General features: G+C 45.4%; 1 protein-coding gene across 1 annotated transcript in view; it reads left to right on the top strand.

Annotated features, from left to right (window-relative positions):
- Positions 1 to 16,992, top strand: part of rpap1 (RNA polymerase II associated protein 1) — a 45,878-nt gene that overhangs the window by 12,795 nt on the left and 16,091 nt on the right. The window contains exons 16-21 of the mRNA XM_056295900.1: positions 1,717 to 1,887; positions 2,095 to 2,290; positions 6,076 to 6,185; positions 6,414 to 6,609; positions 6,775 to 6,921; positions 7,154 to 7,296. Of these exons, the coding sequence (XP_056151875.1) occupies positions 1,717 to 1,887; positions 2,095 to 2,290; positions 6,076 to 6,185; positions 6,414 to 6,609; positions 6,775 to 6,921; positions 7,154 to 7,296 (963 nt within the window). The remainder of the gene's footprint in view (positions 1 to 1,716; positions 1,888 to 2,094; positions 2,291 to 6,075; positions 6,186 to 6,413; positions 6,610 to 6,774; positions 6,922 to 7,153; positions 7,297 to 16,992) is intronic.

Here is a 16,992-nt window from a genome sequence, read left to right as displayed (position 1 = left end):
GGGGTAACGCGGGGATCGAACCGGTGATCCCCGTGTTGGTAGGCAATCGAATAGACCACCACACCACCCGGACACCCCCAGAGTTTGTTTTTAACCGGACTGAGACCACCTCTTCAACAAGGAATCGGTCCGGTTGTTCTGGTCCGCACCCAAATATGATTGATGATTTCACACCTGCCCAAACGAACCACACCAAGGGGTTAAATGCTTCAGGGTTTGATTTAAACGGACCAACAGATGTCCGTGAGCAGGTGTGAACGCAGCAATCGCACTCTGGTGCAGACCAAAACAACCGGACCGAGACCTTGTTGAAGAGGTGTTCTTAGTTCGGTTACAAACGAACGCTGGTACGGTTTGTTTGTGGTATGAACGTGATCTGACCCAACTGCAGGAAGCATTCATTTTACATTCTTTGGATTAAACCAGCTCTTGTCGCACTTCTTTGTGTAACGTAAAGCAACACATTGTTCTGTAGACATTGCCTTTAAGTGCGTTCAAATATGCAGTTCTGCTCACTTATTTTGGCTTGGTATATGGCCCAAACAATAACCGCAATAATGAACAAATGTCAATTCTGCTGATGGTCCATTTTGGATAGCTATCCCGGAAGAAAAACAAACTCTCCTTTCTCCGTCCGCCAACCCCATGAGATTTGCGGCCAATGAATGGAGTGACAGCTCCCACATGGCTTTTATTGATACATTTTGGTTCGCTTAAAATTTTGCCATGTGAAACCAAACTGAACCAAAGGGAGACTGCAAAAAAGTGGCAGCTCATCCACTGATTCGGACCAAAGAAAACGGACTGTAGGTGTGAAAACGCCCTAAAATTCATCGCAAACAGTTAGGCTACATACAGACACCTTTCGTTTTCGCTTGTTCGTAAAAATTCGCTGTTAGCTTAACCAACGTGCTGTGGCTGTGTAAAACATGCCAGGAGATTGCGGACAAAACAGTTGAAAATATAACTTTTCTACATGCTTATTGAATAGGTGGCTTTTACTTTTTATTCCACTACAGTAACGAGCGTAGTTGTTGTAAACTCAAGTAATCTTCCAAGTTATCTTCCCTTCACCTGGTTTACTTTGTCCACCCAGCCTCTGCTCTGCTGCTCGTTCTGTGTGTGTGTGTGTGTGTGTGTGTGTGTGTGTGTGTGTGTGTGTGTGTGTGTGTGTGTGTGTGTGTGTGTGTGTGTGTGTGTGTGTGTGTGTGTGTGTGTGTGTGTATGGCATGCATTGAGCATGCAGCCCCACCCCGAGGAGAGGACAGAGAAGCAGTGCAACCATAAATGATATTGTGGCAGGCCACCACAAATAAATCAATGTATGGGAAACACTGGAAAGAAAATAGCTTTTGAAGGAAGTGTCTGTGAATGTTCTCATTCATCCGGGTCATGGTTATCCAAAGGAATTGAATCGAGTGCAACTGGACTTGGTATATATATGAAGGAAGTCTTTCTTGTCTGAAGGGTCTCTAATCAGTTCTTGTTATGCGCTAATTAATCTTTCTGTTTAGTATATTCCGTACAAAAAAAATTGATTCCTTAACATTGTGAACATGTGGGAAAATGCCCTCAGCAAAAACGAGGGTTAGGTTATAAATATTCAGTACTTTTGGATTCAATTCTGGTTCTCTTTGAACAAGAGTTGTTGTTTTTTTCTCCCCTCACCGCTTCCATCACTACTTTTTTGAATTGCTTTAACTTTTTTTCCTTCAGAGACCTGTATCCAATCTTGGTGAAGGCGTTACAGTCTGTCCACCGAGCACTGTCCCCCGCAGACCCCCTGTTGCCCCTCCAGATCCAGAGGGTCTTGGCCTTGCTCTCTCTGCTCACACAGGTCACGCAGACAGCTGGTTGCCATCAGGAGCTACAAGTTGACATGATCATGTATGTATTTGTGTGTGTGTGTGTATGTATGGATTGATAATCAGCTATCTTGTCTAATTATTTTGACCAGGTCTGTTGTAAGATCCCAGTGGAGTACTGAATAACTCTTTTAGCAGCATGTTTGTTGGGGGAAAAAAACCAGCACATAATCTGAGTCTTTTATATAAATGTTTCTCAATTGTTCATTCTCTCAAATTTTCCCTTAAGTTCTCAGGTTTCGGAGTCCCCTCCTCCACCTCCAGTGTCTTGGGGTCACGTGACAGGGCTGCAGGCATCCATGTTGGGACATCTGAAGGGATTTGTAACGAGTCTTGATAACCCGGTTCAGAGAGAGAGCAGCCTGACTCTGATACCCGCTTACCTAGTCTACCTAGAGGCTTATTACCATCATCTCTCTCGACAGGTACAGAACAGACACATCCTCTCTGCAGGAAAATATATTAAAGCCACAATCCCGATGATCGGCATTTTTGTTACAATTTATTTACACATATGGTGATACCAGTAACTGCTTTGGGTTTTGGCCATCTCAAATTCCAGAGATCCACTCAAAACGAAATGAAACAGAGTCACCAGTGTTGAGTTAGCCCCTTCGCCACCGCCAGACAAAAAAACATCTCGATGTTAGCCATAACAGCTTTGTTCCTACTTCAAACATGCTGCCACCTGTTTTATTTTCCTGAATTTGGTTGCTGTCATAAAGAAATAAAATGCTATGCACTGTAGAGTTTTTCTCAGTAAAGTAACCATTAGAAAAAAACAAAAAAACAAAAAAAACCCAACTACAATAGCACCCAGGAATTGGATATTCATGGATTAGCCATTACCTCAAATACACCTTAGGTCAACAGGGATAGAATGTATCAGAAGGACTTTCGTTTGCATGTAAATCTTTAGGATTGTTGCTTTATGCAGCAACAGGCATGGGCACTCCCTGAACATATCTTGGCGCCGCAAATATATGTTTGCAGCGGCCTCACCCAGATCCGGTGTGGGAAGACGGCGGCATGAATTCATGTTTGTGCCGGCCTCACCTAGTACCGTCCATGCAGTGTCTTTGTCCACGTCTGCGTCTAAGTTTTGTCTTCGTTTGATGGCTGGGAGAGCTGGCGCTGGATGGGCTGGGAGAGCTTGGTCTGCTGCATCCTGTGGGCCCAGGGACCACGGCCCTGCCTGGAGCTGCGACCAAGGAAGAAACGCCGAGGGCGGTCTGACAGGACGCGGAAGTAGGGCAGGCTAAGCTAACTGCTGGCCCATGCAGACCGGCAGTTCCGATAACACCGAGGGCGGTCTGGTGGCGGTCTCACCTGGCATTGACTTTGGTGTTTTTGGTGTTGTTGTGTGGAGTGTGGGGAGGTGTGTCGGGGGTGTCTGGCTGGGGGAGCTGGTGCTGGATCGGCTGGGGGAGCCTGGTCTGCTGTGTCCAGTGGGCCCAAGGACCACAGCCCCTGCCTGGAGCTGTGTCCAAAGAGGAAACACCAAGGGCAGTCTGAAACAGGGCAGGCTAAGCTAACCGCTAGCCCACGCAGACCGGCAGTTCTGACAGTCATCCTAGCTGGCGTTCGTTCCCTTGGATAGTTTTTTTTTCTTTTAGTTTGGATATACACTCACCGGCCACTTTATTAGGCACACCTGTCCAACTGCTCGTTAACGCAAATTTCTAATCAGCCAATCACATGGCAGCAACTCAATGCATTTAGGCATGTAGACATGGTCAAGACGATCTGCTGCAGTTCAAACCGAGCATCAGAATGGGGAAGAAAGGTGATTTAAGTGCCTTTGAACGTGGCATGGTTGTTGGTGCCAGATGGGCTGGTCTGAGTATTTCAGAAACTGATGATCTACTGGGATTTTCACGCAGAACCATCTCTAGGGTTTACAGAGAATGGTCCGAAAAAGAGAAAATATCCAGTGAGCGGCAGTTCTGTGGGCAAAAATGCCTTGTTGATGCCAGAGGTCAGAGGAGAATGGCCAGACTGGTTCGAGCTGATAGAAAGGCAACAGTAACTCAAATAACCACTCATTACAACCGAGGTATGCAGAAGAGCATCTCTGAACGCACAACACGTCGAACCTTGAGGCAGATGGGCTACAGCAGCAGAAGACCACACCGGGTGCCACTCCTGTCAGCTAAGAACAGGAAACTGAGGCTACAATTCGCACAGGCTCACCAAAATTGGACAATAGAAGATTGGAAAAACGTTGCCTGGTCTGATGAGTCTCGATTTCTGCTGCGACATTCGGATGGTAGGGTCAGAATTTGGCGTCAACAACATGAAAGCATGGATCCATCCTGCCTTGTATCAACGGTTCAGGCTGGTGGTGGTGGTGTAATGGTGTGGGGGATATTTTCTTGGCACACTTTGGGCCCCTTAGTACCAATTGAGCATCGTGTCAACGCCACAGCCTACCTGAGTATTGTTGCTGACCATGTCCATCCCTTTATGACCACAGTGTTCCCATCTTCTGATGGCTACTTCCAGCAGGATAACGCGCCATGTCATAAAGCTCGAATCATCTCAGACTGGTTTCTTGAACATGACAATGAGTTCACTGTACTCAAATGGCCTCCACAGTCACCAGATCTCAATCCAATAGAGCACCTTTGGGATGTGGTGGACCGGGGGATTCGCATCATGGATGTGCAGCCGACAAATCTGCAGCAACTGCGTGATGCTATCATGTCAATATGGACCAAACTCTCTGAGGGATGTTTCCAGTACCTTGTTGAATCTATGCCACGAAGGATTAAGGCAGTTCTGAAGGCAAAAGGGGGTCCAACTCGGTACTAGCAAGGTGTACCTAATAAAGTGGCCAGTGAGTGTATGTGTTAGTTTGGATTATATGTGTTAGGTTGGATATGTGTGTTCCTGTAGTTCTTGTCGTTTTTGGATATGTGTTTTTGTCTTTGTGTTGCACTGCTGTGGGCTGGGGGAAACTAGATATGATATATAAAGTGTTCTTGATTCCTGACATTATAATCAAGCATACTTATTGGGAATTGAGCATGAAAATTAACACTATGATAAATAATTCACTGATTATCCAGAAAAAGTGAGATGAAACAACTGCATTACAAGAGAGACTCCTCTTGGCAGTTTAATCCATCCATGCCCACTTAATACAACTCAGAGTCACTGCGGGCTGGAGCTTATCTCAGCATGGACTGGGTGGAAAGCAGGGAGCAACGGACTGGTGACTAGGGGAGAAACGATCCATCGATCTGGATTGATGTATCAATTCAATGATCAACAATCCAATATCACTGATGCAAAATGAAAACATCGATCCATATTATCATCTTTGATACACCAAGGATGTAAAAATGTTAAAGCTCAATATCTCTGAACCACTGAGCACACAGATAGAACCTTTTAAATCCAAGGATAGCTGTGCATGGTTTATGTTCACAATTGAATGGTAATCAAGGGCTTTTTATGTTAACCGATTAAAACCATTTGCACTTAAACATAAGAAATATGGCACTTTATAGTGAACAACAGGAGGTATGTTTTTATTGTTTTTATTAAAAAGAACAGATTGCTTTTCATTTAAATGTCTGGAAGAGCTCAGTAATAAAATTGTTAAATCATATTTTAGTTGCTTTTTGTGAGTTGATATAAATGTAATTGATTGTGCTAAATGGGCATATATGGGCGTCCCATACTGATCGCAGGCCCCTGAATTGAATAGAATCAAAATCGTATCATGACAGACTTTGTGATATCAGCAAATATTGCATCGTTGTCCAAAGAATCCATATAATATCATATCGTAATGAAACCTCTGATTTACACCCCTACTGGTGACCAGTCCAGCATCCTAGACTGGTCACCAGTCCATTGCAGGGTTCATACATGTAATTATTCACATACTGTTCACACCTACGGGCCTTTTAGAGGCTCCACTTCATTTAACACACATGTCTTTGGACTTTTGGAAGTAGCTGAGTTTCTTGAGAAAACTGGCCAGTTTATATCTTAGAAAATGCCTTTAGCAATGCCCTATATCTTTTGGGTACAGACAGTTCTACACAGAGAGGCCTTGACCAAGCTGAAAAGCAAACGTTTTCAGACGATGTGCACATCAATAGCTGTGGTGTTTTGAACGTTTTACATGACATGAGTGTAAAGTGCTAAAGCCTCTTGATGTCTCATGTGCGACCCATGTAACACCTCCCCCCTCCAGAACTGTTTCAAACCAGTAGAGACTCTTCATGAGCTGGAGCTGGTGTTGTCAGATGTTCTCCTCCCGCTGCTTTCCCATAGTGCTGTTCAAAACCTTATGAAGAATCTCAAGTGAGTCTGGTCTATTGTGAGTGTTAGAGTTTGTTATTGTAGTATGGTCACTCCCAAAGATGTAAAATTAGTGGATAGAAATAGTATTTCCCTTGAATAGCATTTAATTCTTTTGCCTTTTTTTATTATAAAATTAAATCTGTCTCATATTTTAAATGCACTCTTAAAATGCTAAGATTTTGAAGTCAATTTTGGATTTACATTGCTGCATTCTGTTTAATTTATTAGGATTTGTTCAGTTGCGTGTAACCTCCAGTCTAGTCATTCAGTCCCAGAGACCTCCCCTAGCCTGCCTGGTTTGGGCTGTACCAGATGGAGGGACCGTCCAGGGCTGGCTGCCCCAGGTTCTCCCTTCCCCCTTTTTACAGCCCTAAGTCTTCTCCTGGACACCCTCACAAGTATCCATAAAGGCCTTAGTCGCAAGGTAGGTCATCCCTCAAGGGTCAAAATACCACCCCTGTTGTGACTGTAGATGACTGAAAATAAACAAAAGCAGTTAATTGAATATAAAATATTGTCTTGGGATGAAATGAGAATGACTTACAAGAGAACTCACTTTTCAGTTTTCTTTGTCCCTTTAACGCTCTAGTTCAGTGGGCTCCTCCTGTCAGAATATGTGATCAGCTACCTCAGGGGTTGTAGCCAGGCTTTGCCTTCCCTGTCTCAAACCACCACCTGGCTCCTTCACCATGAACACCACCTTCTGTATCTGCTCCTCCGGCTCACACATAGACTGGTAGGCCCCGTCTATTTTTGTGCAGATCCCCTACTAGAGGCACCCCCTTCTGATTTGGATAAATTGTTTTTATTTCTTAATCCTCATGTCTACTCCCAGATTTCCAGCTAGCCAGAAGGTACCGTATGTGCAGTCATCATTCTAATAAGTTTTCCTCCCCCTTGGTGTCTGTCATCTCTAAGACATTCTCTCCCTCTCTTCCTCTCTAATCCTCTCTGCTGTCTTTTCTCAGGTTCCAAGTGAACCAGAAGTGGCCAAGCACACTTCGCTGTACCATGGGGTAGCACTGGTCCTGCTGCCTTGGCTTTTGCCTGGTAATGAATACCTGGCACATGAACTCCTAGCCACTGTTATCTTCAGCAAGGATTTCATATCGTGAGTTTGTTTTGCCTTAAAGTTGAGATCTTTTGGAGAAGAACAAATTTTATAAGAACTAGAGCCATACAACATTTACATTACACTTTCTACATTTTCTCATTTAGCTCACGCTGTCATCCAAAGCGACTTACAATAGTCAGCACTTGGCAGTAGTTTTGTATATTACCATAATAGAGCACCAAAAAGTAATCATATCATAACTAGTAACAGCAGACAGCTGTAATAGTAGGAAGAGATTCCAATCACAGGTTTGCCAGACAATACCATAAATAATTTTAAACATTGTGCTTGGAGACCATCTAAGGGTTAAGACGGACCTAGAAAAGAAATGTTTTAAGGCCTTTTGTGACAGATGAAGGAAGTCTTTAGCTCTGATGGAGGACAGGGGTTAGTTCCACAATTTTGGGGCCAGCCGAGGACAAAAAATACAAACTACTACACATAATTTTCTACTAGAAATACTTTTCAAAAAAATCCATGTGAGAAAGTTAAGCATTCATTAAGGTTTGCGATGTTGCAGTGGTACAGCCAGTTAAGTACAACTGAGTATACTCTAGTCATTCAGTGCCTTGTTTTAATAGGCACAATAAACACTTATGCCCCTTCTCCACTGTGGAGAAAAAGAATTATGTTGCTTTTGCTTAAAGACTCCCTCTGATGAAAATAGGTTTTAACTTTGATAACCTGTACATGTGGTGTTAGGGTAATATTACAAGACATATCAGAAGCAAAAAAAGCAGTCATCACCATGGCTGAGGATATGTGCTTTGAAACTGCAGTGTACCAAGGAAAGTCTCAAAAAGACGGATTCAGACACAAACCTAAGGAACCAATCCTGTTAATGGACTGGGTGGTGCTTTACATATTATGTGCTCCTGCTTTGGTGATGCGAGCCAGAGGAGAAGCCAAGTGTAGCTACTTATCATAATTTTGCCAGCTATAAGTTTCACTACTTTCATAACAATGTGATTGATGTCTGTGAATGTTCTCATTCATCCAGGTCATGGTTATCCAAAGGAGTTGAATCAAGTGCAACTGGACTTGGTACCAAGTCCAGTTGCACTTGATTCAACTCCTTTGGATAATGTGATTGATGAGCAGAGTCAACAGTGAGCAGGTGCATGTACTGCAGGCGAGCGGCAGAGGGGTTGGGAGATACAGGTGGGGGGTGGGGAGATTTAAATTGAGGGTGGGGATAATTTGCATATTCATGTATTCTGGATTCTTTTAATGAGGGAGGAGTTGATGTGATTTTCCGGATTTTAACAAGATAATTGGACTTATTTTGCAGAAAAAACACATCAGACAATTTATTATATCAAGCAGAGCATTTTATGTCTTAACACATGACTGGAGGGGGAGTTTAAGGAAAGAGCCCTATCAGAGGAAACAGCTAAATAGAGAAAATGGCTAATTATGATGAGGCTAGGCTAGATGCTTATGCCAGCATTCATTTCCCAAAAAAAAAAAGTCCTCATCGCCCTATTGAGCCTCATCTTGTGCTATGTCTTCTATTACTGTAGTGGTGCAATATTGTGGTAATTATGTGACTCTTACAGTCCCGGTTAAAGCTCAAACATAGATGAGGTAAGGGCTTTTAGAATATTTGTGGTCAAGTGGTATGGCTTATCGTAAATGTCATCACCTCATTACAATGGATGGTAATGTTTGCCAAGGGCATTGTATTGCAGATGAAAGTAGAGTAGTTTTTATACACCATCTGGTTCCTTGTAAGAGCTTCAGTTTTCCTCCTTACAAGACTAATGCCTGCTGTGAGTCCCTTTTCTGCGATCTGGATCTGGTTTTGTTGAAACAATGTGAAACGTGCTTGAAAAAGGCAGTGAAGTCTTTGACATCAAGTCTTGTGGCTCAGTGAGCCTGTTACCTGAATTTTACTAATATTGATGCATGAGATAAACATTTAGTGGCTCAGTGGCATGGCCAATAATTACTTTTCGCTCAAAATTGAAACTCTAAAGGGGTGTTACTTGAGTACAGGCTGGGGCATCTTCCATGAGTCTGATTTGAACAAATCCACAGAAGTCAACACAGCTTATATTGACTTCCATGTGGATGCCGTGATACCTTAAAAGACAATAAAACAGTATCCTAACAAGTGCGACATTACTAAGGATGTCAAGGATTGTATCAAATGCAAGAGGCTTGCTTTCAGGAACAAAGACCAAGTGTAACTAAGATTAGCACAGAGCGAGCTGAACCAGAAACTCAACACAGCAAAAAGATAATACAGGGAATCAATTCAAAAGGACTTCTGCGTAAATAATACAAAGAAACTGTGGGCCACTATGAAATCTATTACAAACATGACTTCCACCAGGAAAAGACTGCACACAACAGATGAGAGTACTGTGGCAAATGACTTGAACAACTTCTACATTAGGTTTGATTCACATGATTTCTCTTTAGAACACGAGCAGCCAAAAGTAGTAGTAAGTAGTGTCATTAACACCATAATTGATGATTGTGTTCCAAGGGTAGACATTAGTTCCAGAAAAGTCACAAGACTGTTTAAAAGAACACTAATAAGCCAATAGGCCGTGATGGTGTCTCAGCTTTCCTTTTGAAGACATGTGGAGAGGAACTTACACCAGCCTGGGTCTCTTTCTTTCAAAGGTCTGTTGATTCACCTATAGTTCCATCTCCCTGGAAAAATTATTACTCCTTCCAAAAAAGCCTGTTCCCCAGGAACATAATGACTATAGACCAGTAGCCCTGACCTCTGTTGTAATGAAGTGTCTAGAAAAGATGGTGGTGGGGAAGCTGAAGTCAAACATAAATGGACAGCTAGATTCTTATCAGTTTGTCTATAAAGTCAGTCGTGGCACTGATGATGCAATACTAACCATAATACACTTTATTTAGCAACATCCTGAAAACCCCATGGCCTATGTCAGATTGCTGTTTGTAGACTTCAGCTCTACTTTTAATACCCTGCAGCCACACATCCTTCTCGGTAAGCTCAGACAGAGGTCTGTTAACCCATATACTATCATCAGGTGATATCACTCATTTTTGACCAACAGAACCCAGCAGGTCCGAGTGCACCAGACATTATCCGAGTCTAAAGTCACTAACACCAGGCGTTCCTCAAGGATGTGTGAATTCTCTCAATCTGTTTACATTATATACAAATGATTTTACAAGCAGTAATCCCAGCACTTTTATTTTCAAGTTTTCTGATGACACTGCCATCTTGGGACTTATGCACACAGATATCGGCATTTTTGGCTTTAGTTTGGAGGTTAAAAAGTTTGTACAATTGTATGATGACCATCATCTCATTGTAAACACTAAGCAAACAGAAGAAATTATTTTTGGTTCAGGACATCTGGGGGATCATTCTCCACTACTGTTCCACAACGCTTGTATTACCCAGGTTCATTCTTACAAATATTTGGGTGTACACTACCCATCTGATGGCCAGGCACTCCTTTTCCATGGTGCTGTACCTCTGCTCCCTCAGCCAGCTTGTGGCTTTGGGGGCGGCATGGCTCAGGAGGTAGAGCCGGTCATCTAGTAATCGGAAGTTTGCTGGTTCGATCCCCGGCTCCTCCAGAGAGCATGCCGAAGTGTCCTTGAGCAAGACACTGAAGCTGTAACTGTTCCTGATGAGCATGTTGGCGCCTTGCATGGCAGCCTGTGCCATCAGTGTATGAATGTGTGTGTGTGTGTGTGTGTGTGTGTGTGTGTGTGTGTGTGTGTGTGTGTGAATGTGAGTCACATTGTAAAGTGCTTTGAGTGGTCGGTAGACTACAGAAGCGCTATATAAATGCAAGGACCATTTACCATTTATTTTATTTACATATTAATGTCCATGTGAATTCTGTATGGACTAGAATCCAACAGCAACTCTACTTTTTGAGCAGACTCAGGGTGTTTGAGGTTGGACAGAGGGTAACGATGTTATTTTATCATGGTGTGTTAGAGAGTATATTAAATTACGGAATCTCAGCTTGGTTTGGCAACTGTGGCAAGACTGCCAGTGGGAGTGTTCAGCGATGGAGGACGGACACAGTTTAGTGGAAACACAGGCTTATTTATTTAAACTATTTACAAAGGTAATGTTCTTTTTCCGCACACTGCATGGGCCGGTACACAGCTTTGCTGGAGCGTCTCTGGAGCTTTCTCTTTCTCTGTTTTCTCTCCATGGCATCTTTGGCATCTTTCTTGCAGTGGAGCCACTGGAGTGGTTGCATGGTCTGAACAGAGTGGTAAATGAGCACCCAAGGAGGTGGAAGCGGAGGGCGCAGACCACCCATCTGATGGCTAGGCACTCCTTTTCCACGGTGATTTACCTCCGCTCCCTCTCAGCCAGCTTCTGGCTCATGTACAGCACCAGGTGGTCAACTCCCTCCACCTCCTGGGACAAAACGGCCCCCAGCCATCTGTCTGACACATTGGTCTACTAGACAAAAGGGAGAGAGAAGTTAGGAGTGTGGAGCAGCGGCTCCCCACAGAGGGCTTGTTTAACCCTCTTTAGTGCTACCTGACACTGCTCCATCCACTGGACCGGATCTAAGGCAGCCTTTTGGGTGAGGTCGGTCAGGGTATTGGTCAGCTCTGCAAAGGCGGGGATGAACCATCTATAATAGTCGGCCAGTCCCAGGAATGCCCTCACCTGTGTTTTCATCTTAGGCTGCAATCGCTACAGTCTTATCCATCTTGGGGCACACCAGCCCACCACCTAAGTGGTATCCCAGATACAGTACCTTCCGCTGCCCGACCACGCACGTTTTTGGGTTGGCTGTAAGCCCCGCCTGCCTCAGAGACTCGAGCGCCACCACCACCTGCCTTATATGCTGGTCCGAGCTGCTACTGTGGTTGATCACATCATCCAAGTAGGTGGCAGCATACATAGCGTGTGGGGCTGCAGCACCCAGTCCATGAGATACTGAAATATGGCTGAATCTCTGAACAGCCTGAATGGAAGTATCATGAACTGGTAAAACCGTCTGTCGTAGAGAAAGCCATTTTATCCTTGGACTCTGGAGACAAGGGAGTCTGTCAGCAGCCCTTGGTTAAATCCAGTGTCATAAAAAAATGAGCAGAACCGAGCCGATCCAGGAGTTCGTCAACCCACGGCATTGAATAGGCATAAAACTTGGATACATCATTCATCTTGCGATAGTCCACACAGAACAGTACAGATCCATCGGACTAATGCACAAGGACGATGGGTTTACACCAGTCACTGCAAGACTCCTCTATTACTTCCATTGCCAGCCTTGACATCTGCCTGAACAGCTTTCTTTTTGTGTTCAGGCAGCTGGTATGGACTTGAGCGCACTGTCACACCCAGAGATGTCACTATGGGGTGCTGTATGAGGTTTGTGCGTCCTGGCAGGGGGGAGTAAACATCAACAAAGTGCTGTTTCAATGTGGCAACCTCAGCTTTCTGGCAGGTTGAAAGATGGTTCTCACAAAGGAGGGAGGCAGGATTGTTAGATTTTTGTACCTCCGGCCCCAACTCATATCTCTCCGATACCATCTTGGCCAGAGAAACCAGGAACATCTCTCTCCATGCTTTTAGGAAATTGAGGTGGTCAATCTGTGTCGCACTTCCTTTTGTCATTACACACAACCTCATAGTCGACATCCCCCACTCGCTGTGTGACTACAAAGGGTCCTTGCCACTTGGTGGGTATTTTGGAGCTGAACGTTGGAAGTAATACGAGGACTTTCTTTCCCAGTGCAAATTGACATGGTCCTTTGTTATACGGATGCTGCTGATGTTCCTGGGCCTGGTGCAAATTCTCCTGTGTTAATCGCCCAAATGTATGGAGTTTTGCTCTCAAGGCCAGGATGTACTGTTCTTAGTTTTACTGGCGCTTGGACTGCTCTGCCAGCTTTCTTTAATCAGGTCCAACACACCTCTCAGCTTTCTGCCAAACAGCAACTCAAAGGGGGAAAACCTCTTGGAGGCCTGGGGCAACTCCGCATTGCAAATAACAGAGGAGCCAACCATTTATTCCAATTGCGGCTACGAATCATGGTTTTGAGTGTTTTATTAAAACTCTCCATGAGCCCATGTGTTTGGGTGTGATACACAGTCATGCGGATCAATTTTATACCCAATAACTTGTATAGTTCATGTAGTGTATGTGACAAACAATGTGCGCTGGTCTGTCACAATCTCTTTCGGGATTCCGACGTGGGAGATTACATGAAACGATGCTTGCACAACGCTTTTAGCCAAGATGTTGCGCAATGGCACGGCATTGGGATAGTGCGTTGCGCAATCCACTATGACTAACACCAAGCGATATCCCCGTGCGCTCCAATCTAATGGCCCGATGAGGTCCATGCCAATACGCTCAAATGGAACCTCAGTCAAGGGCAATGAGCAAAATAGCGCTTCTGGAGTAGCTGGGAGGTTTAACAATTGACATTTCCAGCAGGACACACCACTGCTGCACGTCGCTGTGGATACCTGGCCAGTAAAATCGAGCCATTATTCAGTCAAGTGTCAAGTGTTTTATTATAACTGAGGTGACCTGCCATGGGGTTGTGATGGGCCATCTGAAAGATCAGTTCCTTTCAGTACTAACAATTGAGTGGTCTCTTGCCTGGTTTGAGTGTCGTGAATCACTCAATATAACCGGTGTCTTATAAGTGCAAAATATGGTGCCGTGAGCGTCGCGTTTTGGTGTACCTGTTGATCATCGATGGTCATCACACGGTCAAAGGCGAAGCGCAGTGTGTCATCCCGAGTCTGCTTGATGGGGAAGTTCTCCGCTGGGTGGACCACCGGAGCCATGGTGGACCCCCCCTCGTCTGACTCGGATGAGCTTGCGTCACCACTTTGTACTGGGCACCACTCACACAGCCCTGGCTGTCGCACTCATTGTCACTGTCTCCCTAACCACTTTATCAAACCACAGCCAATCCAGGCCTAATAAAAGGGGCCGTGACATGCGGGAACTAACCATGACCTGGACTTTTTGTTTTTTCTCCTGATATCTTATTTCGATGGCAGCCACCAGATAAGTGTGAATATCCCCATGCATACACCGAATTTCCACTCACGATGCCTCTACCAATGCCCCAGGCCGAATCAGGCTTTGGTGGATCAGCGTCTGCGTGCAGCCTGTGTCCACCAAAGCCTGATATAGCTATATGTACCCCCTTGCATATATACCGGTATGCTGTACTTCCCATCTGTACCAGACGAGGGGGCTGACGGGCCAACAACCCAGACCACCTGGCCCACCTCCATCAGTGGACACTCCTTCTGCCAGTGGCCTGGCTTCCCGTACCGCGAGCACTCCTGGTCTGATGTTTGAGGAGCCCCTGTGGGTTGGGGAGGGCAGAGGCTGAAGCTGGGCCCTGTGGATTAAGGAAGAGGGAGGGGTTAGATCGGTGACAAAGTGTGGGGAGATTGAGCTGCTGCGTTGATGTTGTGTGTCTGCATGTGTGTGTTTGGGTGCATGTGTGTGTGGGTGTGTATGTGGGTGCCAGTGTGTGTAGTCTTCTCCTAGGGGCCAGGATGGGGTGACCGGCCAGCTTAACACATTGGTCCTGGAAGGGAAAGGTAAGGTGGTCCTCCACCAGGGCAACGACCCTGGCCAGGTCCTCAGAACGGTGGCACTGGACCCAGTCGGCTGTCGCAGGGGGCAGACAAATGACAAATTGCTCCAGTGCCACTTGGTGGATGACATTATCCGATGAGAGTGTCTAAGGACAGGATGTTGTGTTGCTGTAAAGCCCACTGAGGCAAATTTGTAATTTGTGATATTGGGCTATACAAATAAAATTGACTTGGCTTGACTTGACTTGATTTCCTGCAGACATAGTTTTAGACACCATCTCACTGTGTCGAGGAGCTACGGCACGAGGATGAAGGGGTGGCTGGCGTCCTCCATGCTGAGCATCCTGAGCATCCTGAACCGGCACCAATTTCCCTTGGGGCGTAAGTCCCATCTGGTCCAGGACAGCTCACCTGATGGCTCAGTATTTCCCCTGGGAGGATGCCAGTTGGCTGTGCGCAGTTGTTTGTGCCACCTACACGCTGAAGCCGTTCCTTAAAAAATGCATTCGAATCCCCATGTTACCTCCAGCCTGGCCGGGCATCCCTGCAGACACATCTGTGGGTGGGAAGCCAGATGTGGGTGTGTGTCCTGGTTGCTGCACCGGCGCCTCCTCTGGTCAGTCAGGGCCTCTGTTTGGGGGGAAGGTGGGAGGAATTGTGTGATCCTCCCATGCACTACATCCCCCTGGCAAAACTCCTCACTGTCAGGTGAAAAGCAGCTAGTGACTCCATATGTATTGGAGGGGACACGTGGTGGTCTGCGGCCCTCCCTGGCTCAGCAGAGGGGGTGGAGCAGCAACCGGGAGGGCTTGGAAAATAGGGTAATTGGCCAAGTACAATTGGGGAGAAAAAGGAGGGGAAAATCCCCCCCCCCCAAAAAATTGCCTTAGGGTCGTCGGCAGTTGTCATCTTGGGGAGGGCGATCTTGGGCCAATGAGACAGGGAAGCATTTGGATCACCCATGCAGGGAGCCAAAGGGGAGCACAGCAGCTCCCTCAGGAGAGCCCGGTCTTCTGCCCGCTGAGCAGCCAGTTCCTGCAGGGCTTGGATTTGCTGGTGCTGCATCCAGGCCTATCTCTCCTGCAGGTCGGTGATTTGGTGGAGGGCTTGGAGATTTGTGTGGCTTCATCTCTTTTCTGCACCCGCACGGGCCACCACTGTGGGAAGATGGTTGCCAGTGGGAGGGTTGAGAGACGGAGGATGGACACAGTTTAGCAGAAACACAGGCTTTTGTTTATTTACTCTATTTACAAAGGTGATTGTCTTTTTCCGCACGCTGCACGGGCCAGTGCTCAGCGGTGCTGGAGTGTCTCTCTGGAGCTTTCTCTTTCTCTGTTTTCGTTCTGTTCCTTTTCACTCTGTTTCACCTGTGTTTGCTTGTGTCTCTTGTAAGTGTGTCAGTCCAGGACCCAGCTTTACTGCAGAATATAAAGAGCATGTTGTTAGACTCGCACACCTGAGGCTGATCATCAGTCAGCCTCGCTATCGTGTCTGCTCCCACACGACCCCCCCCCCGCTTGCAGCTGAGGCTAAACTACACCCCACTACCACAATAACATCAGTTAAGTTAAATTCACAAATAAACAGACTGGTCGACACAGCAATGAAAGTGATGAGGGCATCACTTATGTATATATAATATAATTGGTTCAAAATGCTGCAGCTAGAATCCTAACTAAAACTAAAGAAATTGACCATATTGCATCAATTCGTTCCTTCTTTCATCGGCTTCCTATTCATGTTAGATCAGACTTCAAGGTGCTTCTGCTGACTTTTAAAATCCTAAATGGGCTTTCCCATCATACATGTCTGATCTATTGTTGCAGTTGTGGCAACGATGGCTAAGGCGACCCGTTCAATGGGTAAATGAACCTAACTCAGCTAGCTAACTTAATATTGTCACATTGCATTGTACGATTTGTTTTGTTTTTGTTTTTTTTTGTTTTTTTTCCTGGTCACCTCATGTAGCAATACCACCAGTAACCACTAGATGGCAACATAAGACAAGGATTGTTCCTTAGGCTACAACGCTGCACAGTATTTGTGGACAGCTACATTCAGGAGTTACTTGTAGATGTCTTGAATCAAATTATTTTGACTCTACAGTGACTGAACAATCCACTGTGGTCATCAACAGATACACT

This window comes from Lampris incognitus, chromosome 16 (assembly GCF_029633865.1).
Source record: "Lampris incognitus isolate fLamInc1 chromosome 16, fLamInc1.hap2, whole genome shotgun sequence".
Lineage (NCBI taxonomy): Eukaryota > Metazoa > Chordata > Actinopteri > Lampriformes > Lampridae > Lampris > Lampris incognitus.
The sequence above is the reverse complement of the archived record's forward strand: the minus strand, read 5'-3'. Positions and strand labels throughout refer to the sequence as shown.